This window comes from Ursus maritimus, unplaced genomic scaffold (assembly GCF_017311325.1).
Source record: "Ursus maritimus isolate PB19 unplaced genomic scaffold, ASM1731132v1 scaffold_25, whole genome shotgun sequence".
NCBI lineage: Eukaryota > Metazoa > Chordata > Mammalia > Carnivora > Ursidae > Ursus > Ursus maritimus.
This window is the reverse complement of record NW_024425008.1, coordinates 13,014,105-13,038,855: the sequence shown is the minus strand read 5'-3', so window position 1 is coordinate 13,038,855 and position 24,751 is coordinate 13,014,105. Positions and strand designations below refer to the sequence as shown.

General features: G+C 41.6%; 1 protein-coding gene across 2 annotated transcripts in view; it reads right to left on the bottom strand.

The window, feature by feature from the left end:
• Positions 1 to 845: 845 nt before the first annotated feature.
• The window catches only part of EFCAB11 (EF-hand calcium binding domain 11), a 141,351-nt gene continuing 117,445 nt past the window's right edge, over positions 846 to 24,751 (bottom strand). For both annotated transcript variants that reach the window (XM_008698883.2, XM_008698838.2), the window contains one exon: positions 846 to 3,715. In XM_008698883.2, coding sequence (XP_008697105.1) covers positions 3,634 to 3,715 — 82 coding nt within the window. In that variant the 3' untranslated portion in view covers positions 846 to 3,633. The remainder of the gene's footprint in view (positions 3,716 to 24,751) is intronic.

The window sequence follows — 24,751 nt, the reverse complement described above, 5'->3', positions numbered from 1 at the left end:
AGAAAATGTCATGGAGTTACTGCAGACACAGTGACTGGCTGAATGTCAGAGTGGAGGAAGATGGGGGAGACTTGAAAAGAACCCTGAGGCAGCTGGCTTGGATGAAAGCTCAGGGTGGGTCGCCGGGTGGTTGCCATTAACAGAAATAGAAAACACAGAGTGCGAAACCAATTTTGAAAATTAGAGGAAACAATGAGTCTGATTTTAGTTCAGTGAGTTTGGAATTGAGGTGGAAATGTCCAACAGGCAAATGAAAACACCGGTCTGTGTTGAGCAGAGGTCAAGACTAATGATAAAGATTTCTTTGTGGAGTCATATCCATAAAGGTGTTAGCTGAAGTCTTGGGAGCAGATGAAATGATCCTTGGAGAATACTGATCAAGACTGGCCAATTACAGGAGCATGGAGAATACTAACAATACAACATGATGGCTGTAGGAGAGCAATCAGGAAAAGAGTAGGAAAAAATGGGCACAGAGATACCACGAGAGGGCAATGTCATGGAGCCTAAAGAGAGAAGGGCCCAGGAGAAGAGACAAGTGCAATGAGGTCTTAGAGGTGCTGATGGGTTTGCCTGTAGGAGATCACTGGTGAGCTCTTTGAGAGCTGTTGCCACAGGGGAAGACTGGAGCTGATTATAGTGATAGATCAAGTAGAGGCTGGGATGTTGGAGACAGAAGTGCTTCCTCTTCCATCTTCAACTATCTCTTCTTAGTCTTTTTAGAAGACTCTTTTCTCTGCTGCCCCAGTAAATGTTGATGTTACCTAGGACTCTGTCCTTGGCTCTATGCTTATAACAGTTAGGGTTCTCTTGGTTTCAAATAACAGAAAGCAACTCCAGCTGGCTAGAGCAGAAAGATTTATTGGAAGGATACAGGGTTACCTCATAGGACCCAAAGGGTTATGACTGGGCTTTGCACACAAGCTTTAATCAGAAAGCAAGCAGCATAGGGTTTCTCCAGCTTCTTTCTTGTTCTCCTCTATTTCATTTTCTGCTCTCATTGCAAACCAGCTGCCTCGGTTTTCTAGGCCATGTGGTGGAAAACATGTCTGCCATTTGCTCCTGAGTCATAACCACCCACTCAGCCACTCAGAAGAGTGCACTGCTATGTCTCACTCACTCATGTTCTTGATGTCTTCCAAGGGAAGGGACAGAGTTGATCAACTTGCATAGATGCCCACCCTTGGGCAATTCAACTGAGGGCAGACCAACAAAGTCCCCCTATACAGACAGCATCATGTGGCTTGGGGATGAGGGTAGGGACTGGGACCTGGAAGTGAGAAGCTGAAGGGAAAACTTACAAGATGAGGGTTTGGATTGGGCCTAGGGGAAGTGATAAGGAGGGGAAGGTGACACGAGCAGCTTCTCACCTCCCCTTTGTTTTGGTCTTTGCTCTGAGAGCCTGGACCCTCCTAAGCAGCAAATCCTAGGCTCTCCATCCTAGACTAAGTGCAATTTCTTCTAAGAAAATGGAATGGCTGCCTGGCTTTTATGAATTTGCACTCCCTGTGGCCAGCCCTTAGTATGCTTGGGAGTGTCCAGTGGCCATGTCTATACCCTTTAGATGAACCAGAGCTGACTGATCCAGAGGCCAACCAGACCCTCTTTCTGGGGTCTTTGGACTTGGAATGGGACAGATCACAGGCCAACTCCTTTTTGGAACCATGTGAGGCTGATGGTGATTATGGCAGAGAGGCGGGGTCTGGAGGTACTTGCACTTGAAACTTGCACACAGCTGCACCACTGTCCTATGTCAGACTCCATAAGCTAGCCCAGTATTTTCTAGTAAGTTCCCTTTACATCTAAGCTTGTTTGGGTAGATTTCTGTCATTGAGACCAAAAAAAGCCTGGACTAATCCAGGGTCAAGGGAGTTGCCCGATAGCTATTCCCAGCCTGGCCTCTTGCCGCCCACGTCAACTGGAGAAAGTGAATCCTCTCTTTCTCTTGTCATGTTTCCCGGGAGAAATAAGGTCCAAATAGTGACTGCAATTCCAGGTTTTGGCATTCTGGCAATTTCTGAAATACCAGCACTTTGTTGGTGGCTTACTCTGATTTTGATATTTAAGAAATCTAAAATCAGTATCACTTATATATCGAGATGAAGACCAATGACTCAACTATTTAAGTTCTGATGAAAACACTTCCTGAACTAAAACTCTACTCAAAGTCAGAAAGGGCCTTCCACCAGCTGGAACAATCTGTACTAAAACACACATGATACTCAAGGACACCTGGAATCCACTTTGGTTTTGAAATAATATTTCATTTGTACTTCTCAATGATTTTCAATGTTTTCTTCATTTTTGATAATGTTTAGTTTGCTAATCTTTGAATAAAGTTTTTAAACAATCTTTTTATTTTGGAATCATTTTAGATTTGCAGAAAAATTGTGAAGAGAGTACTTATTATGAACTAAAGTACATTCTTTATTAGTGTTTACCTAATGTCCTTTTTTTCTATTCCAAGAACATCAAATTATATTGTTTTGTCTCCTGAGGTTCCGTTGACTTGTAACAGTTTTAAGACCTTATTTTTAAGTTTATCTGCCAATAATTTGTGTTTGAATGATGGTTGTTTAATGTTTCTATTTTACAAATGTATATTTGTACTTGATCTTTAAATGTCTACTACTTTTAAAATTTGAATTAGATGTTTTCCTCATCTTAATGTTACGATTTCTGAACACTTAGAGATAAAATATCGGCAATGATACCAGCATTTATTTAAAATAAGTGCTGGAGGTCCAGTGTCACAGTTTTCGATCTGGTACGGCACTTACCAGATCCCACAGGTGGGAGGGCAAGACATGGAGAACGTGAACGCACACGGCTCAGGCTCTTGGTGCAGGTGGGGCCACCCACAACAAGGAAGCGTGCAGCAGAGGACAGCTGGGTAGCCACACGAACCCCGGGCCCAAGCCAACCGAAAGGGCCCTGCAAATAAATCTTTTGCCCCCAGTATCCTTCCTTACTGAACTCTGTTCTTCCTCTGTCTACGGCTCGAGAAGACTTACTTGTGTCAGTCCAATCTGGTTTTTTTTAATCGTGTACAGCAAATGCCCTAGGGCCATTTTACAATGATGATTTTGACACTGGGTACTTTATCTTCGAGAAATCTTAAGTCCTTGTTTTTCCAATGCTTTTTTGCTCATTGCTTGAAACATCGTTAAGCACTCAGTATATACAGGTGCTATTATTCGTTCAAATAAAGTTGAATGCAAGAAGGAAACTGGCACCGTTGGCAGGAAAAGGTGACTTCTCTCCAGACATTAGGAACTAATGAGAACAAAGGAGGGAGCAGGTGGGGTGGTGAGGACTAGTGAGTGGAGCACCCCAGCCTGCAGTGTGGGTGGGTGTGGTGGGTTGAGAGTGAAGAGGAGGGGTGGGAGCCGGCCTCAGTGGCAGAGCCAGCAGCAACCTGGCTCAGGGCTGCTAGCCCCATGGAAGACGACCTATAATGACCACCTCTAGGATTCTGCCATGCAAGTCATATCAGCATCTGAAACCCACAATGGAGCGTTTAGTCACAAGTATGCAGCATAATTACATCACTAGCGGAGCAGAGTTTGACATTTAAATATACATTACGATCTACTTGTCTCCCCAGAAGTTGCCAAAAGCAGTTCACAGTAGTTAGGCTTCATTTTGTCCATAGTTCATGGCATATTCAAAGTCTTTAAAGCTGACAAGACCATCTGAGTCTTGATCTACTTCCCTGGAAAATGAAACAAAAAGTTATTTAGTTATTTACAGGTTATTTTTGTCACACTTGTGCATCAAGAGCACTCCACAATCTTTATTTCTTCGCATGTCTATGAGTGAGAAGCATCCACTTGAAGGCAAATTTGATGCTTATTTTTTTCTCACACTGATAATGCCTATGGTGGGAAGGAAAGGAAAAGGTATTTATTAAAACCGACAGAAATAATATATTCAATACATTTAAAGGAATGAAGCCAAATGCACGGGTGTTGTTTTTTTTTTTTTTTAAAGCAGAAGTGATGGTTTTTCTCATCATCCCGCACATTCCTTCTGTGATATCTCAACAAATCTATATATGCATTGCACAACAGAAATGTGGAATAAACCAACGAGAGATAAGAAAAATGTTTTAGGAAGAAATAGCAATGATGGGAACAATGACTGACATGTGCACTGCACTGCCTTGACATTCCTCAACTCATCGAATCTCGGCATGATGCTGGGATGGGTCCACTTTACAGAAAGAGACACTGAGCTGAAAACAGTCCAATTTCACAAGATCACACTGCTGGTAAGTAGCAGACTTGGAACGCAAATCAAGACCATGACATTCCCAATCCAAGGCTAAGTACTCCACTGCACGTTGCCTCCCTACTTAAATAGAATAGTCCAAGGAGAAGTGGTTGTACTGCAATTACACGTGGCTAACTCTAGCTCCAGGAGTCTTCACTGGCCTTGGAAGTTCTGTTAAATCCTCACAAACACCCGATGAGCTTTTCTGACTCCTAGGAAGAGTGGTGAAGATGGGAGCCTCTGGCTGGTTGGCTGAGGCTGTGGGTGGCCTCAGTCGGGTTGGCCCCGTGTATCCCTAGAACCGCTGAGACAGGAGCATTGCTCCCTTGACGGGAACAGAGAAATAGCACCCCCTCCACATGGGTAAGACAATACATGTCAGAAGGACAAAAATCACAGCATTAGAAACACATTTCAACCATGACCAGGAAAAGTAACGTTTATTTAAGAAGTATGTTTGAAAGGATAACTGATGAGTAGTGGTCACAATTCCTCTTTGGGGGGCATTCCAAAACAATGCATTACATTCCTTATGTGGAGCTCTTGTGGTTGATGCAAATTACATTTTGTTGAAACAACGAATGGTATCAACCATGACATAGGGCTTTTTAAAAGCAAAGACTGGCCCAAGTAACAGAGCCACTAATCACTGTAATAGTTTTAAAGCAAGCTTTTAAAATATTGAATTCTAAAATAAACTTTCTGAATATTTCATGCCAAAGTCTCTGAAGTCTATAATGGTTCTGGATAGTGATGATAATTTTTCATTCTTTTGAAGTAGAGAAAATCCCTACTTCTCTGCCCCAGGGCAAAACCATGTTGCAGTGTGTTAGTATAAAATGACTGCAGACTGCAGAGGCCATTATTCTTGCTACTTCTTTTGGTAAAATATACATGATGATTTCATGCTATACAGGACCAAAAGCAGAATGTCAGATCTCTTCTAAGGGATTAGAAATAATCAGTATCACATGTTACTGACTACAGAATATAAACCTTCCCTTTTATTAAATTAGATAATTGAAGATTCTTAATATTGCCTAAGTATTTTTCCCAAGGAATTGGATTAGATAAGAGGCCTTTTTTCTTTCCACTCTGAACTGGTCTGGTTGAACTATAAATCCCAGAGGGTGGGTTAAGAGGATAACCTAGAAAAGTAATGTTTTGAATAAACTGCTTCTGATAATATTTTCTCAGTGTGTTTGTTCACTTAGGTCCTGAATGTTTGTGGAAAAGGGCATCCTTTTTCTCAGTAAATAACCTTCATTGTAATTGCATTCACTTATTTTTCTTGCTGTCTTTGCCAAAACTTCCCATCATAAAGTGGGCACAATATAACCAAGAATTATTAAAACGGAGACGTTTATTCCTAAGGTTTGTGGTGGCATTTTATTCACATAATGAATGGAGGAACATCGTGTTTATATTTGGAGAGAGATGTGGTAAAATACCTTCTTTATTCTGACTTTTCCTCCTCGTGTGTGTGTGTGTGTGTGTGTGTGTTTGAGAGAGAGAGCAGGTCTGGTTGTCTCAAGGAGGGTCAAGAGGAAATTCACATTTCAGAGCTATAATTTTAAAAGGTGAAATATATTGTTTTTCTTTGCGGGCGGAATTATCCTGAAGAAGGAAGGTTTCACGGCCCCCGCACGTGAATCGCAGTGTGGCCGGGGGCCAGAAGTGGTGTGCGCTGAGAGGAAGACACGTCACTAGGTACCCAGTTTCATGGCTCCTGTTTGCCGCATTCCGCCTCAGCAGGAGTTTGCTCTGGTTCCGAAAGGAGAGGGTGCTATTTTGGTGTCACCAGCACACACTGAGCGCTAAAATACTCCACCACCTCTCACCCCACCTAGAAATGAAGTCGAGGAGGGTGAGAACTTTCTCTTGTTTCTGGCTGTGTCCCCACCTCTCAGCCCACAGCAGATGAAAAATGTTTGCAGAGCGCCTGAATTTGTGGGATCCACGAATCTGGAGAACCAGCTGCCAACATTATGGAATATCTACCACTTCCCAGGAAGTGTTGGGGGTCAAAGAAACAGAGTATATCATCACTGCTTTTACCGAGTCTGGAAACCAGCCGGAGGAATAATAAGCGCCGCAGAAGGCCCCTAGGAACCATCACCCAGGGACCACAAGGAATAGTCAGTTATGGTCTCCACCAATCGCAATTTGCAAACACAGACTAGGTACAAGAGAGCCCAAGTGAGAGATGAGCTCTGGCAAATGAGGCTGCCGAGCAGAACACAGATGGAAGGAACCACGCGAGTGTCGGGCTGAACAACACAGAGATAAATACAGAGCAGGAAACTGGAAACTGAGGCAGACGCTAGACACATCTGAGTCTAACCCGCCCTGTAGCCGAAGCCCAAGCACTCCGACCCAGCTGAGCAGCAGCTCTCCCGCCAGACACGTGCATGGAGACACAGACAAGTATATAGGCTTCTATATCAGAACTGGCTTTTCAAAGGAGTTAACAAAGCTCATAGAGATGTATGAGAGGAAAATAAGTGCCGTTAACAGTAACCACTTTCTAGAAATGTAGGTCCAGTTAAATCGAAGGCTTCCGGGTTTGTTTTTGAGATGCAAAAGGAAGATGTGGGACTGATCTGTGGAGCTGAGACTCAGCAGAGCCGAGCTGCTCTGTGAAATTCAGCACGAACAACTTAGGACCCTCAGGTGGAAGGGGATGACAAGACAGATAAGAGACAGAAGAGGAAGAAGGGGCCATGGAGAAGCAGGAGGCGGAGATGCTCCATGAAGGGAAATGGCCCCTGAGAAAGTCTGCAGGGGTGTGGTGATCAGAAGTCCTTGAGCTCACTGCTATGTTTACCGTGTGCTTCAAACGTGTCTGTATCACTCGTTATAACCTCCCGTATCTTCACCCAGGGGTGCAACAGGCACATGCTCTACTGGGGATGGTGTGTGTGTGTGCGTGCGCGCGTGTGTGTGTGTGCGTGTGTGTGTGTGCGTGTGTGTGTGTGTTGGGGGGGGGGTTTGTGTTGACTCCGAAGCTGGAGACTGAGTGAGGAGAGGAATTGCACCTGAGCAGGTGCACGAGCCAGCAAGAACAGTGGGGAATGGTTCGATGATCCATCAGCCGAATTAATGCAGAGAAATGAGAACTCAAGAGTCACGGGCCTTCCAGAAATTGTGAAAAAGCTTCGGAAGTGCTTTAAAATCCTGTAGGACATGGAATAGGGCTTCCAGGCAACACTGCTTGAACTGTGATGTACAGGAACACCCAGGCCGACACTGGGACACATTGAGAATTTCAGTCAAGACCAGACTGTGTCCACTCAGCTAGGTTCTGACAGTTTTCTGTTAAAATATAAACATTTTCTGACTCACCCTGTAAGTGGTTATAATTACTTTCATCAGCATGAGCTTTAGCATTTGTCTGTTACACCCTGACTTGTTAAGCAAGGTTCTGTTCTCTCCTTTTTGTGATGCTGTGTGGACTCCAACAGCCCAGACTCGATGGGCTGTGACCCAGAGGCTAAGTGGGCCCCACCCTGAAGGAGCCAGGGTTTCACACGGAGAATCTTTTACTAAGGGAGGCCAGAGTGTTGCTTTAATACCTTCTGAAGAGAAACACAGGGGGTTTTCTAATTTTAAAAATACATAAATAGTGACTGTTTTTCACAAGTAGTAAGTGTTTCTTGTATGAAAATATTTACATAATAACTATTTCTTGACATCTTTAGAAAGTAGCTATTTCTTGGAAAACAGTTTTGGTAAAATAATTCAAGAGAGCCGCATGGCCAGGTCTCCCAAGCCAGATTCAGATTGGAGTACGTGCTTTTGCCCAAGTTACTTAAAAAAAAAAAATTAAATAATTTTTTAAAAATTAAAAATGAGGGAAAGAAACAAAGAGGGAATAGTTTAATTTCATTACATTGAAACCATGGAATATTCTCTATCAAAAAGATATTGAGACTATATGTTTTTAAGTGGAAACAAGAACACAAACTAGTATGTATTATAATTACACCCTTATAAACGTCTAATTCATTTGGCCAGAACTTGAAACAGTAAGCAGAAACTTCTCTTTTGGGTTACTTGTTTTAAAGTATTTTTTAATAATATTGATATTTTTCAACTAAAGGAATATTTTCTTTCAGTCCAAATTTTCTAAAAGGACAGCCTTATTTGACAACGTGTAAACCCTCACCAGCTAGAGCAGGGTTTGGGTAAATAATCCTTACTGTGGGGGGGCTGTCCCAGGCACTGCAGCATCCCTGGGCTCCACCGTCACGATGTCCGTGGTAACCCCCCTCTTCGCTCCCCAGCTATGACAGCCCAAAATGTCCCTGGATATTGCCAATTGTCCCTTGAGGGACAAAATCGTCCCTAGTTCAAAAGTACTAAGCTAGAGGAACCACAGTTGGAGGCAATTCTTTGGAACATTCCAGCTAAATCTACACCTACTAAAATAATTTCTTTAAGGACTTTTTTTTTTTTAAACAGGTAATTTTGGGGACAGCTGAGGCACACATGTTTCTAGGATGGATTATGCAGATAATTGCCCCAGTGCTCTGCCTTGCTGACACTAAGGTTCTGAATTGAGCCCAGAGAAGACCGCACTCGGGAGGCAAACTCTTGGCGTGATAACAGAGCTAGTGACAGGCATATCTGTGTTCCCAGCAAATACACTGACAGACAGCAATTATTTTGAGTCACTGTGATAGTCACACAGGGTTTTGAAAGTTGACGCTGTATTTGATTCACCTGAAACATGAATGAGAAATTTAATGTGGAGGCAAAGATTTAAATTAGAAAAGTTTTCTTAGTGGAATTTTTGGGGTGGGGAAAAAAAGAGAGAGAATCTCTTTCTCTTTGATTCTTTATGGAATAATTTAAACTAAAGTCAAAACTGCCATCACATTAGGGACAAAGCTGTCATCCTGACTGAACAGTGAGAATAGAAATTACCCTCCAAGCAAGGAGCCCCTGCTGGGGATGAGAGGACCCGCCAATTGAAGATGTGATGATGACAGCTTCTCCTGCAAGCAGCCTTCTCTTCTGAGGAGCCCGCTGGTTCTTTCCACCGGCGTGCTTGCCTCTTTGTTGATGAGAGTCCTGCAGGGCTCCATGGCAATCCAGTTGGTAATGTGTTTATTAATTTTACCTTTTTAAAGACACATGTTAAGAAAAGCCATTTGGACACGCAGGAAAGATAAAAGAGATGTGTGGATGGTTTCTGGTCTTTTCTAGGTTCCCGTGTGACTTTGGCTGTTTAGTGTGCGGTGGACTCCCTGCGCGCCCACCTCGTGTTCTCACCCCCAACTTTTAGCCCGGTCATGGCTGGAGTACCGCCCTCGGTGCACCCCACACCAAGGATCTCTGTCTTCCTGGGACTGCTAACACCTGGGTGTGGCCCTTGCACAGATGCCGCCTGCAAGTGTGAAAAAATAAGGCGTTGACACCCCGCGGGGCAACTCTTGCCCAGTGAGGGAGCAGACGTCAGTGGATATCGGCTCTCTCCTGTCCCTCAGGCAGGTAGGCAGACAACTCCGAAGTCGTACTCTCGGCTCCCTGGGGGTTCTGGTGGGAATGAGCTCTAGTCGCTTCCAGAAGTAACAAACTTGGTTCACAGATCCTTGTACTGGGTTGCCCTCACTCTCTGTTCTGCTCTTGCTCACGGACAAACCACCTGCATGTGATCCCTCACCGAGAGCCCTGCTCTCAGGAAGAACCCAGGCTGAGACATAGTGGAAAGTTTATTTTGAGAGATGAAGTTCTCCTAGGGCATTTAAATTGCCACCAGCAATAACATGTCAGTCAGATTCTCATTCAGGTAAGGGGCATCTCACTACTTGAAATAGATCAGAGTGTTCCTCTGGAAACATTTTTAGAGCAAATGAAATATTGCCTTTAAGAAGAGCTCTGAAGTTTGAAGCTCCAGACAACTGAAATACCAGGGGTTACCAGAAAATGATAGGAGCAGTCTTCTCTAATACACGTGTCTTATTTAATAATATTTAGTCTGTCAGCAATTGTTCCTTTAGTATGAGGACAATATGTTCCTAAGTATAAGAGAGCACTTTGGCCTTGTGTATACAGAGGTACAGCCATGGACTGGCCATGAGCAGGTAGTAGAACTGGGCATGTTGGATGAACTGTGAAGGATAAAAGGCTGGCCAGGGGCACCTGGGTGGCTCAGCTGTTAAGCGTCTGCCTTCGGCTCAGGTCATGATCCCAGGGTTCTGGGATCGAGCCCCGCATCGGGCTCCCTGCTCGGCAGGAAGCCTGCTTCTCCCTCTCACACTCCCCTTGCTTGTGTTCCCTCTCTCGCGGTCTCTCTCTGTCAAATAAATAAATAAATAAATAAATAAATGAATGAATGAATGAATAAATAAATAAATAAATAAATAAATAAAATCTTCAAAAAAAAAAAGGCTGGCCAGACCAGGTCAGGAACGAAGAATGACACAAGCCAGGCAAAACTGTGGCCTCACTAAGGCCAGGCTCAGCTTTCTAAATAAAAGACACAGTGGATATTGTTGGGTCCTTCCCCAGCAGCCACCCCACACCCTCTGTGCTACTCAGCAGCTGTGTGATTTCGGTTGGTGGCTTGCCACCCCAAGCTTCAGGAGTGGGAGCTAACTAGCCGAAGCCAAGCACTATAATCCTGCCCTCGTCACCCCAGTGATGGGGTTCAAGGATTGATTGGCCAATTGGTACGGGGCATTTCTTCCTTGGCCACTGCTGAGTGGTAAAGAGTTGGTTCAACCATAATGAAGCCTAGGAATTTTGTCTGTGAGTTAAGGAGAAGCCCTTTCATTGGACAGCTGGGATGCAGAGGTGAAGCTTGGTGTTACAATAGTCCTTTTCGTACCACAAGGGTGCAGTCTCCACAGTTCTGTGAGCCGATGGTGCATTGATCCAAAAATTTCCTGTACGTGCTCGTAAATGTCAATTATCAGCCTGAGAACGGGGCGATCCACAGTGAGAGAAAGAGTTAGAAGAATAGCAGAGTGAACTGGAGCCTAATCAAACCAGGCCTGAAGCATGCCTGAGGTCAAAATTCTTAGTCACCTGACCCAATAAAGTCCTTGGGTTGTTCAAGGTGGTCTGAAATGGATTCCTGATACTTTCAGATTAAAGCATCCTGACATACCAGGTACCCCATCTGAAATCTTTTCTAAACCTTGCAGTATCTGGAACTTGGTAGACATAGAATAGACACTCATAAATACAGTATTTTTGAAATGATTATTCCATTTTGAAATGAACCCTAAAGTAATTCAGATTTTCTTGTTAGGTGCTATCTCAAAATTTGGGATTATTCGCCATAGTTCTGCATGCTAAAGAAGTTACTTTTCTTGCTGCATCCAACAAAAATCTCTATTTGCAGTGCCTTAACTGTGATTATGTGCTGAAAGAGGCTATTGATGGGACCAATATGGTTTTTTCCTTACAGAGCGACAGGATAGATTCTCCAGTCCAAGACAAAAAAGAAAAATGGATGTGAAATGCAGTCACAGCTGGCAAAAGTGATTAACTATAAATAATGACTCACTTTTTCCTATTTACTAGGTTTTAAAAATGAGGAGTCTTATTTAAAGCTAGAAATATTTTAAAAGGAGGAAAGAATGTAATTTCAGTATGCTTGATTATTGACTACTTGTGGGCATGTGGATAAATGCAATCAACATACAGCCCGATGTCTCACTTCCGGCAAATAGTGTCATATTCCTTCTCCAGCAAGTGTTTTAGCTGAGCTGCTAATAAATAGTGACATGATCTTTTTTTCTCAGTTTGAATCTCTGGAAGAGAAATTGTAATGTAAGAAAACAGCACAGATCGGGCAGCTTTAAGGATAAAGAACAAAAGCCAAAGTGAACATCTTTGAACTAATTACAAAAAAATCTGGTTCCTATGCTTTTGGGTCACTAGACCTTCCATTCTTTCCCCACAGCAGTTCTGTGTGCCAGGTTTGCTCTGAATGTGGCAGGGGGGAGGCAGTGTGGTCCAGCAGAAATGGCACAGGAGGAAGTTTTCGTCTCAGCCAGGCTGTGTGACCTTGGGCAAGTGTCGTAGCTGCTCTGAAGCCCAAGCTCTTCACTTGTCAAGAATGGTTGGGCTATGACTTGCCAAGATTTGATATGGCTCTAAATTTTGATGAATCTAAGCTGGATCTTAATATACAACTTAGTGTCTTTGTGCATAGAGCATTTAAAAATACAACCGAACTCGTTAGCTATTTTTGCCTTCAAAAAGTACTTTGAATCTTTAACCCTGCAGACAGTTGTAAAGAACCATACACATATATAAATGTAAATGGGGAAAAAAATGATCCTGCCTTCAACAGTGTGAAATATGAATGGAGATAAAGCCATTTCTATTTCAAATATATAATCACTTCAGCTGAGATATCTAGTATCATCTTGAACTTGATTATGAGATAAAAGAAATAGGACAGAGATGGCAATCATTTAATCTCTTAAGAACAGCTATTCTGAAGAGCTTTTCACTCTCTGCTCAATAGATTCTCGCAGGTTATGATCCGGCTAGAAAGAAAGCATAATGATGAGGAAAATTATGTTTTCAATAACACACGCTTTTACAGTACAAGTCCTTCCACAAAGGAGGCAATAAAATGAACTCTGACCACTTTAACAGATGGTGTAATGGCTCATGCACAGATGTGGCCTCTCTGAAAGCAACAAGTTCATATCCTTGACTGGAGGTTTAGGAATGAGCTGAACTTTCAAGTGTAATGTGGGAAAGATTACATACTCCCAGACAAGAAAACTGAGTATTAGTGGACTCAGAGGCTTGGAGAGATGGTCCAAAAGAAAAGGCTTAATGAACTTCATTTTGCTAATGCAATAAACAGACTTGAAGTTGAAATATGAACCATAAACATTCAAGCCGTTTATAAATCCCTGCTAATAACATTGTGAGCCACTGTGTGTTAGGAAGCTTGCTTTTTAAAAGCATACTTTCTCGGAGTCAGAAGATACCAATTGTCAAATAATGCTTATCTTCTCTAATAGTCTTGTGTTTTCAAGTAGAACATACATTTAATAATGCATGATAGGAAGACTGGAGAGTTTTTTGTTTGCTTATTTTTTTCCTTTCTTAGGAAATTTGAAGCTAAAGTTTATCTGGAAAAGTCAATGTGCCAGAAGATTCAGAATATTTTTTTTAGAAAATACATGTGGTATCAAAACATAATATAGAGCTTCAGTAAGTAAAAGAGTGTGATTAAGACCCAGCAATCAATGAGTGAGAACAACATGCAGAACATGTACACAGGAATTCACCAAAGGTCAAAAGAGACATTTCAAATCGGTGGATATTAAACAGGTTGGTAGGAAAAGGAGCTGGGATAATGGGTTACCCATTCTGACACGGGTGAAGTTTGATTCCGTGGCAGAGCCTGCTATATGTTCCACAAAACTTATTTCCTTCTCTTCCCAAAAACATAGCTAAACCACATTTTCCAGGCTCCCTTACAATTAGACGAGACTGGGAGTTCTGGCAATGCAATGATAATAATATAATAATAGAGAAACAAAAACTAGCCATTGCTCCATCTAATTAAAAGCACTCACATATCAAAGGAGAGTACAGGACCTGACAGTCACCCTGGGGACTGTGACATGGCCAAATCATACTGTGTTAATGGAGCCTCACCAGAAATCCAAGGGACTTGCTCTATATAGCTTAGTTACAGAAACATTGTTTTAAAATTTTATCAGGTCAGGTTTTTTTTTTTTTTTCCATTAAACGAGATGCAGAAATTTATAAAAATTAATATTTTTAATTGCTTACACTTTAGTTTTAAATAATCCATTTAAGAAAATAAGATTTTACATCTCAGTCCATTTCCAATTGATGTGCATCACTGAGCCAGTAGGAAATCTGGCCTTAGTTCAGAATAATTATAATAAATTACTTATGCTTTCATTTACAACGTGCTCCCACCACTTGAAACCTCTGGGTTGTGGACAATAATAAACAACATAAAAAATGAATAACGTTTCATAATGAAACAATTCCCTCATATTATCAGAAGCTCTCTATTAATAAAGCCCACCTATAATCACAAAGTCACACCAAATGGAATGACCATGAGGGCTTTTAATATGAGAATTTCAGCCGAAAGAGATAAGGAAGGTTCACCGGGCATATGACAAGTGTTTAGAAAATTATGAAATGCAGAGAATGTGAGCATGGCTAAATTAATCAAATCCTAGGCTAAGACCAAGGGACTCTAAGTGCAAGTTCAGAGGGGATATTTTAGGACTGAAACCTGGAGGTGCTTATTCATATAACAGCTAGAAAAACAGGACTTGTTTTCTATCCCTGAAGTGAAAATAAAAAATAAAATTCCCAAGGTCAGTATGGGGATGGGGAAAAAAAGGGATGTACCTTCCTTAAAAGAGGTCTCACAAATCGCATGATACCCCCCAGCCCCAGTCCTCTCCCCTCCTGCCCAGCACTGAGAATTACTCTTCAGGTGGGTGACCACTGTGCTGCAAGCTGGCATGGCATTGGCCTCGATGGGTAGGTGGGTGGGGGAGGAGAGCCTTCAGATATTTCGGGCTGAGAACAGGAAGTGGCTCATCATGAAGCGTTTCAATAATGTGTAAATCACTAAGGGGCACTGGGGTGCTGGCAGGGTTCTTCCTAGCCTTGGGAAGAAACTGGCCTCTCCCATAAATGGCCACACTAATACCGATTTCAGAGATTCAAATTACTAGCCCCACTCAGCGTGACATTTTCTGCCCATTATCTAGTCTCTCCTGCCTCCAGGCAGGACCACATCACTGATTACGGAGATTTTCAGCCACTAAAAAAGATCCTGATCATCATTAAAGACATTAAGTGTTGATCTGCACTGACTAAGTGAGTTAAAAGGTTCGTGCCCTTCTAGTAACAACTCAAAGAGGCTATTTCAGGATATTTATTAAACAAATTAAGTATTTACATTATGCTCAAGCGCAGAGGCACAGTCACTGAGAGCATAAGTGTAAGAAGATGAAACCAACAGAATTTCTGGTGGCAAAACTCTGCTTTTTTCAGTTTCCTAGAAGTGGGTGCTGAGGACCCACCAAATGCTTGGGAATGAGTCTTGAATTGGGCAGGCCTCAATGGCATCCTGACGACCACCTGCACACATCTTTAGATATTTTCCTTCTAGAATGTACAAAAAAGTGGTGATTAGGGATTGGAGAGACAATTTAGGAAATCTCCTTCAAAGCCTAATGACTAAAAATATTTCTCCTACAATCCCCCCCCCCAACAATTAAAAATTTTAATGCCATAATAATAATGGAACTGATCTAAAAAATATTTTCTTTAGCCTACGGTGCACACTACGGCAAAGTTTTCTAGAATACAGCCATAGTCCACGAATACTGGATCATCTGTGTCATGATCACTATCCGTTCTCCTCCTACTTGGCTATAACCCTGCAGTGGGCAGAGAACAATACATCCTGTTCACTGTGCTGTTCTTACACCTGACACAGTCCCTGGTACACACTGGCTGCAGGAAACATGTGCTGAATATATGAACATGTGAACAGGAGAGTTTGGAGATGGGAGAAAAGAAGTATCACTCACCACCATTCATGATCTTGCTATGATCATTTTGGCACTTTTCCTTCTGACTAGCGTAAGAGCATTTGGTATCCTGCTCTTTTAAACATAATATAAACATTTCCCCCCATTGCCATAGTCTTTTTCATTTTTAATGGCTATATATCATTTTATCAAATGGATTTATAATGATTTACTTATTTGTTGAATTTTCAAAAAACCTTTTGCTTTTATAAATGTGTCAATGAACACATTCAATGAAAATGCTTTTTCTTAGAAATAGGTTACTGAGTTCATTTAGTCATTCAAGGGACACACATTAAGAGCCCATTGTGGACCAGGTACATCAGGTCCTGAAGATGTGCGGAAAAAAGAAACAGTTCCTTTTAGTCCAGCCAGAGAGAATGAAGTAATTCTGAGTGAAGTAAAATCACCAGTGTACTAAGTGCTCTGAAGGAAAGAGAGAAGGTGCTCCGAGATGGTGGGACAGAGAACTGAGTGGGGAGGACTGGGCATCGACCCTGAGGATGCAGAACGGGGCTGGGATGTGAGGGATGAGAGGTAGTTGGGAGGTGCAGAAAGGCTTTCCAGGCAGAGGGAACAGCATGTGAGAGGGCCTCGTGGCAAGAGAGAACAAGGTACGTTCAAGGAATGGAAAGAGCCACCATGGAGTGGGAAGGACGGGGTGGCTGGGTGATGGACATTGGGGAGGGTATGTGCTGTGGCGAGTGCTGTGTATTGTGTAAGACTGATGAATCACAGACCTGTACCCCTGAAACAAAAAATACATTATATGTTAATAATAAAAAAAAGAAAAAAAAGAAGAGGAGGAAAGAGTCACCATGGCCAGAGCACAGAATGAGGATGAGCATGGAGCCTAATGAAGCTGGAGGGCGAGTGGGAGAAGACTATTCTGGAGCTGGCAGGCCATGAAGGGGTTTTGGTCATAATCCAAGGAGCATGAGAAGCCCTGACGTGCTTCAAGGAGGGGGCTAACGTGCTTAGACAGAAATTTTGGAAGTTCATCCTTGCTGTAGTAGGCAGAATAATGCCCCCTCCGGAAAGATATCCACATTCTAATCCCCAGAACGTGTGGTGATGTCACACAAGAAAGGAAGAGCAGGGCTGCTGATGAAGATTTCTGACCTTAAAATGGGCAGATTATCCCGGATTATCCAGGTGGGTCCTATGTAATCTCCAGAGTCCTTAAAAGTGGAAGGAGGGAAACAGAAGACTCAGTAAGAGTCAGTGAGAGCTTGGAAGATACTAAGCTACTGGCTAATGGAGGAAGGGGCCATGAGCCAAGGAATGAGGGCAGCCTCCTGAAGCTCCAGAAGGGTGAGGAAAATAGATTTGCCCCTAGAGCCTCCAGAAGTAATGCAGCCCTGCTGACACCTTGATTTTTGGCCAGCAAGAGCCGCTTTGGATTTCCAGCCTCCAGAACCAAAAGGCAATACGTGTGTGTTAAGACACTAAATCAGCAGTACATTGTGACAGCGGCCATGGGCAATTAACACAAGGGGGAAGGAGATGAGTTTGGTTTCAGATATTTAGACCTTCCATGTCCTTGACACGAAGAATATGAATGTTTGGAAGTATCTGCCTATTTAGCCACTCACCTAACAAGCTGTATGATTTTTAAATAAATTAATACACTGTTCATGGCCTCACTTTTATCACGTATGAAAAGAAAATATATTTAAGGTTGGTTCCACTTCTAAATCTCGGAGGTTATAAGCTTGGAAAGAAACAAATATGCTTGTCACTTAAGATTCCTGTCAGTACTTGGCAATCACTGGGGAAAAGTGGTATTAAAAAGAGGGGGTCTAAACTGAAGGGGGAAAAGATTCCACTTTTTAAAAAGTACCCGAAATATAAAATAATCTGGAAATACCTTAATAAGAAATGTGTTGCATTTGTATAAAGAAAAATACAAAATTCCACTGAGACTTACAAAAGGATATTTGAAAATGTGGAGGGGCATGCCATATGTGTATTCCTGGTTGGAAAGACTAAATGTTGTAAAGATGCCAAATTCTTCCCAATTAATTTATAGGTTGAATGCAATTTTCATCAAAACCCCAAAGGGAGGTTTTTGGAACTCCACGAAAATGAGTCTACCATTCATCTGGAAAATAAACAGGCACGAAGAGTGTAGAACAATTTGAAAACGAGAAATACTAAGTCTGAGAACATATTATAAGAATTGGGGGGAAAAAAGGTGTGTCTTTAGTATAAGAAGACCAGGCAATAGAACAGCTCACAGCCTGGAGAGGTCTGTGTATGTGTGTAAAAAAAACCCCCTCAGTATAGAATATGATAATGAAGGCACCGTATATAAATAGGGACTATTTAACAAATAATACTGGAAAAACTCGCTATTTGGAAACAAAAATGTTTAGGTCATCACTCCACGATACGTATTCTAAAGTGATTTCTAAATACATGAAAGTGGCAGATAGTCTGAAAATTCAAACCACAGATTCAAACCAACCACGAAAATGGAAGTGAATATTAATCTGGTCTCAAGACGAGGAAAACTTTCTTAGTATAAAAGTAATTGGAAGAAATTGTGAAGGAAAAGATCACAGATTTAAATATATGAAAACTTAAAATTTCTATACTTCAAAAAATCACAAAAGTAAAAGAAAACTGGAAAAATAGTTGTAATAAAAATGGAAACAGGTCAATGTTCTCACTAAAGAAGAAAAAATGGGCAAATGACATGAATAGATAATTCACAAAAGAAGGAATAGAAAAAATGGATAAACGTGTGAAAATGTTCAATATTACAAACAGTCAGTGAAAAAACCCCCAAAAACAAAAAATGAGATACTATTGTCACCTGTAAGACAAGCAAAGATGTGAAAAGTAAATAACATTTGGTCATTGCTGAGCACATGGTGAGAGGGGCATATGCCACTGGAGGGGCTGTCATTTGTTAATTAGGCAATGTGGTAAGAAGAACCAAGAGTTGTAAAAATGACAAAATAAGTTCATACTCCCTAATATGGTATTCCCCACATCCAGGACCTCTCCTAAGGAAATAACACAAGTGCAGACAAATACGGTCATTGTAGACATCTTTAAAAGGTGAAAATAGCAAAATGATCGAAAAGCAAAGATGTAAAACAAACTCTCACTTGTTTGAACAACAAAACCCCGGAGAGCAACAGGAAAGAATAAACACCAAAATATTAACAATGATTATCTGCGGCTTGGTAGGAATGAGGTCGGTTTTCATTCTCTCTTTCTCACCTCTCCCTATTTCCCAAAAAGCCTATGAGCCGCATGTGTTACTTTAGTAAGTGTATCTCCCCCAATGCCCAGGCCCACACACCCACGCACACGCGTGTGCACAGAGCAAAATGCTCGAGCCCGCAGCCCACGCGCCACCGCCTCTTCTCTATTCTGCCAGCTTCCCGTCGCATGCGATCAATAGCTAAGGGAAAATTCACGTTTGATAAACTCATCTCGAGAGTGATGGCCAACAAAGGAAAAAACACTTAGCACTTCGAGGGCTTACATAACATGAGTTTATAAGAAAGGAATGAAAGGCAGGACGGTCGGGACGGCACCGTGGAAGGAGCGAGCGTGTTCGCATCTGCAGCGGGGAATGTGGCTCCAGGGCGCTGCCGGCCGCGCGCACATTCCTCCGCGGCCCTGTTCTTTCTGTGACTGCATGGTCTGGCTATTCGGCTCACTTGACACTCTTTAATAATAAATATATCCCCGTATGGAAGTTTTACTGAACACAGCTCCCAGGGGGAAGAGAAAACAAAACAAAACCCTTTTCTTAGTTAGAATCAAACTGCAGGGATAAAACAAATCGACGTCCTGCTTGGTGTTACAAATCTCTAGGGCTCGGGCCGAACAAACACCCTGAGATGGGAACTTCCCTTCGCGGTGGCTTCTCTGCGCCACCCCCACAGCCCCCCTGACGTGAGCTGTCTGGAGGGCTTCGGGCCTGCCACCCTCGAGGCTCACAAACTCTGGAACACGGGAAGAAAGGCCACTCTCGCTTGCCCACCATGCTCCCAAATTCCCACCCTCTGCCCTGAGAAGCTGCCTATAGTCATTTTTTCCCCTTTAATGGACTTGAGAAATGCCCCAACCTACTTTTTTCATTTTACTGATGAGAAGACGAAGGCTCAGAAGCATAAAGCAACTTTCCTAAAGTTACATAGCCAGCTGGCACCAAAACCAGGACAGAAAACCAGGTCTATTCTGGACTTTGGGAGATTATGAGGGCCTTTGTCAAAATTCCACATAGGTCCTACTTTACATGGAAAGAAAAGCCAAGTTGCAGAATACGACCGGCTCAAAGCTATGCACACACAGCATGTGGTACTAGGAACAAGACCTCAGGACTGCTCCTTTCCAACTCATTCTAGGTTTCTGTGGGGATATGGGATGAACTCGGGGATCAGGATCACTGTGGCTGTGCCGTCAGTCCACAGCTTTTCATAGCCATGCAGAATTCTGTGTTGGCCGTGGACCTGGAATGCCCTAATCACGACCTCCCAGCCAGATCAGCTCCCCAGATCTCTGCAGAACAGTAGCACAGCGATCATTCCAATAATTTGGGGGTGGGAAAAGAGAACAGAGAAACGCTTCAAAATATTAGTGCTTAAAAATTAGGCAATAAGTGTACATTTGAAAATTTTCCATTAAAGTTCTTAATTAGGTTTTTCTCCCACAGATGCTGGGCTGTGCTTAAGAAAAGAGCCCTTAGCAAAACTTGAGTTTAGTAGAAGCACTGGTATCAAAATTAGAGGAATTTTATTACGAAATCCTTTTTAATTCATACTACATGGATAGCTGTAAACTTGAGTTTTGAGCAATGGCGAGGAAATAAACTATGAGAGGAGAGTGAGTACCCCTGGACTATCCTGAAGATTGGAGTTTTGACTGATTTGATAGAGCACCTAACTGAAAAAATAAAAATCAATGAGAATGAAGAGGAAAGTCGAATGAGCAGACTGGAGACGCTGCTGAGACAAGGGGAGAACATGAAGACTATAGAAGCCTTAGCAACAAGATAAATGAGTGCTCAAGTCTCTGCGAAAAGAAAATTCTGCAAAATTCAGAGCAAATGATGAAAAATTTGTGAACCAAAAAAGAAATGTGTTCTTTTTATAATATAGTTAATTCACCCTTGCATACTTTGCTGGCATTCATAATTATAGTTGACCCTTGAAACAACATGGGTTTGAACTACGAGGGTCTATTTATATGAAGTTTTGTTTTGTTTTTTTAGGAGTTGACAGCAAAAGCCACAAGGCATATATTTATGATTGCTCACCCCAGTTTCCGTGGAACCCAACTGAAGGTGACTGGTACAGAGTTCTCCCTTGCTGCCCTCTGAGTATCTGGGGAGGCCCATGGAGGCCATCAGCAGCCCACCGGGGGCCCCAAGACTGAGCAGGGTTGCAGGTTGGCCCATGTGCCCACATGGTGGTTGGATCCAGCACCCAGGTCTGGCAGGCAGGAGGCTGGGTTGAACCAGAGGAAAGGTCCCAAGAGTGGGAACAGTGCTGTGTAGGAAGCCCCAGGCCCCAGGCATCTCCACCCCCGGAGTCCTGTGTGCTGGCCTTCCCGGTTACATTTGAGTAGCTGTGGGCCTTGGGCCCCTCCAGGGAGGCACAGACCCCTCCCTGTGGGGGCCCCTCTGCCCAAGCGCCTCCTGGAGGCTGGGCACTCAAGTGTGGACACAGCTGCTGATGGCCCAAAGCCCATGGCACACCTCCAAGCAGATGAGGCAGCTGTACTGCTGCCTCTGCTGAGTCAAGGTCACCAGGCTGCAGAACATTACTGTCCCCCCAGGCCAGGCCCACTGTTGTCTCTGCCCCTGGCCCAGCCTGGCCTGACTGGACACAGATTTTCTCCAATAAATACAGATACAGTATTGTAAATGTATTTTCTCTTCCTTCTGATTTTCTTAACATTTTCTTTTCTCTAGCTTACTTAATTGTAAGGATACAGTATACAATACATATACAAATTATGTGTTAATTGTTTATGTTAGGGGTTAGGCTTCTGGTCAACACTATGCTATTGTGGTTAAGTTTTAGGGAGTCAAAAGTTATACCCAGATTTTCAGCTGCAAGGGAGTTGGTGCCCCTAACCCCCATGTTGTTAGGGGGTCAACTGTATTTGTATATTAGAAGGCTTAAATGGTGATTTTATAAAATATAATGTACATTCTTGATTTTTAATTTCTGAAAACTAAGCAAAACAAAGACTTTAAAATAAAAAGCCATTATTGTTCTTAATGGAGAAATAGGTATTAGTGGTATGTTTCCCAAAAGCAAAGTCAAAACAAAGATACTCCATCTCAGGTTATTTAATAAACTATTAGAGGGACTTGTCATACTGATAAGGCAGGAAAAACAAGTAAGAAGAATTAGTAAGAAAGGAACATCACTGGGACACCTGGGTGGCTCAGCTGGTTAAGTATCTGACTTGATTTCGGCTCACATCACGATCCTCGGGTCTTGGGATCAAGCCCCGTGTCAAGCCCTGCATCAGGCTCCACACTGAGCCTGGAGCCGGACTGGGATTCTCTCTCTCCCTCTCCCTCTACTTCTCCCCCCTCTAAAAAAAAAAAACAAAAAAAGAAAGGAACATCACTAATTGCTGAAGTCATAATTATATAAACTCAGGAAACTGAAAGAAATCTAAGAATTTCAGAAACAAAATAATTCAAGAATATTTATCATATAAAACCTATTCCAAAATAACTTTAGCATTCCTTTTTAGCAATAACAGCTATTAAATTTTTGTTTCAATAATCTATTTCCTGGGGCACCTGTGTGGCTTAGTCTGTTAAGCCGCTGGCTCTTGATTTCGGCTCAGGTCATGATCTCGGGGTTTTGGGACTGAGCCCCCACACTGGGCTCTAAGCTCAGTGGGGAGTCTACTTGAGGATTCTTTCTCTCTCTCCTCTTCCACTTCCCCTGCTCATGTGAGTACACACTCTCTCTCTCAAATAAATACATCTTTAAAAACAAAAATGATTTCCCTTATAACAAGGACAAACATATCTGTACTTAACACATATTTATTGAGTACTTACTTGGTAACTAACCTAAGGTGGGATATATCAGTCCAATATAAATAAAACTACAAATATCTTATAGAAGAAAAAAATAAGTAAAAACATTGTAAAAATGGCAATATTTCAAGTTAATTTACATATTTAATTTATTTTTTCCAATAACGGGAGGATAATTTGTTACATACAAAATTCTGAAAATCATATCAGAGATTAATTTTGACAATAAGGAGGGGACTTGCCTTAGGAAATATCAAATTATGTCGTAAAGCAACTCACATTAAAAGTACATTGCTGACTTCAGAAATCCAGGGAACCAAGTACAGAATTTCAAAATAGGGCATAGTTATATGAGAATTTAATATAGGATAATCTGAGTGTAGCAGAATGAAGAGCTGTTCAGATTATTCTTTAATAATATTTAAAAATAGAAACTTAGACCCTTACTTTACACCAAATTATAAAACCATAATAAAATTATAGTGAAGTAAAATTTAACATACAATTTCCCAAATTTAGAGAAAAACAGAATAATATATTTATCCCAAGTGGCTGCTTAGATTTACTACTTAAAAAACAAAAGAGAAATTACAAATAAGTGGGGGTGGGGTGGGGATAAAACTAAGGTAAAAGGTAAATATTAATATGAAAATATTTTGTGATAAGTATTATATATAAATTTTGACATCTAAATGATATAAAAAGCTCCTACAATTCTGTAAGAATGAGTTGAAATTCCCAATGATACATGGCCAAAAGTACAAAAGAATAAAAAATTTAAATATATCAGATTTAAGTAACTAACTGTTCAACTTGCCACATGAGTGGAATGAAATAAAACTGTAATGTAACACTTTGCACTCACCAAAATAGCAAACACAAAGACAAGTGATAAAGTCCAGAGTTGGCAAGCCCCCAGGGAACATATTACTATTGCTAAGTACAGTGTTTCAAACCCCAAAGGCAGTCCAACAAGAGGTAACTAAAACCATGCACACACAAAAGATGATATTCTTTGACCCTTTAATCCTATTTCTGAAAATGTATCCAAAGAAAACACACTTTAAAAACTTCTGCTCTTCAAAAGATATTGTTAAGAGAGTGAAAAGACAAGCTACCAGACTAGAAGAAAATCTTTGCAAAGCATGTACCTGATAAAGTAATATATAAAGAATTCTCAAAATGCAATAACGAGAAAGCAAACAACACAATAATAAATGGGCAAAAGACTTGAAAAGACATTTCACTAAAGAAGATATATGGATGGAAAATAATACACATGAAATTTTCAAAATCATTAGGCATTAGGAAAATATGACTGGAAACCACAATGAGATAAAACACTGCAAACCTACAAAAATGGCTAAATTTACAAAGATCAATTGTGGATGAAGATGTAGAGCACCTGGAAGTCTCATTCACTGCTGGAGGAAATGAAAACACTTTGGAAAAGTTTGGCAGTTGCTTAAAAAATTCAACATACAAGTGGATTAAAGACCTAAATGTGAGACCTGAAACCATAAAACTCCTAGATGAAAACAGGCAGTAATTTCTTTGACATCACAAAAAAACATTTTTCTAGATATGTCTTCTCAAAACAAAAGCAAAAATAAACTAGTGGGACTACACCAAAATAAAAAGCTTTTTGCACAGTGAAGGAAACCATCAAATCAACAAATGAAAAGGCAACCTACCGAACAGGAGAAAATATCTGCAAATGATATATCCAACAAGGGGTTAATATCCAAACTATATGAAGAACTTATATAACTCAACAACCAAAAAACAAATAACACAAGTAAAAAGTGGGCTGAGGACCTGAATAGACATTTTTTCAACAAAGACATACAGATGGCCACAGACACAT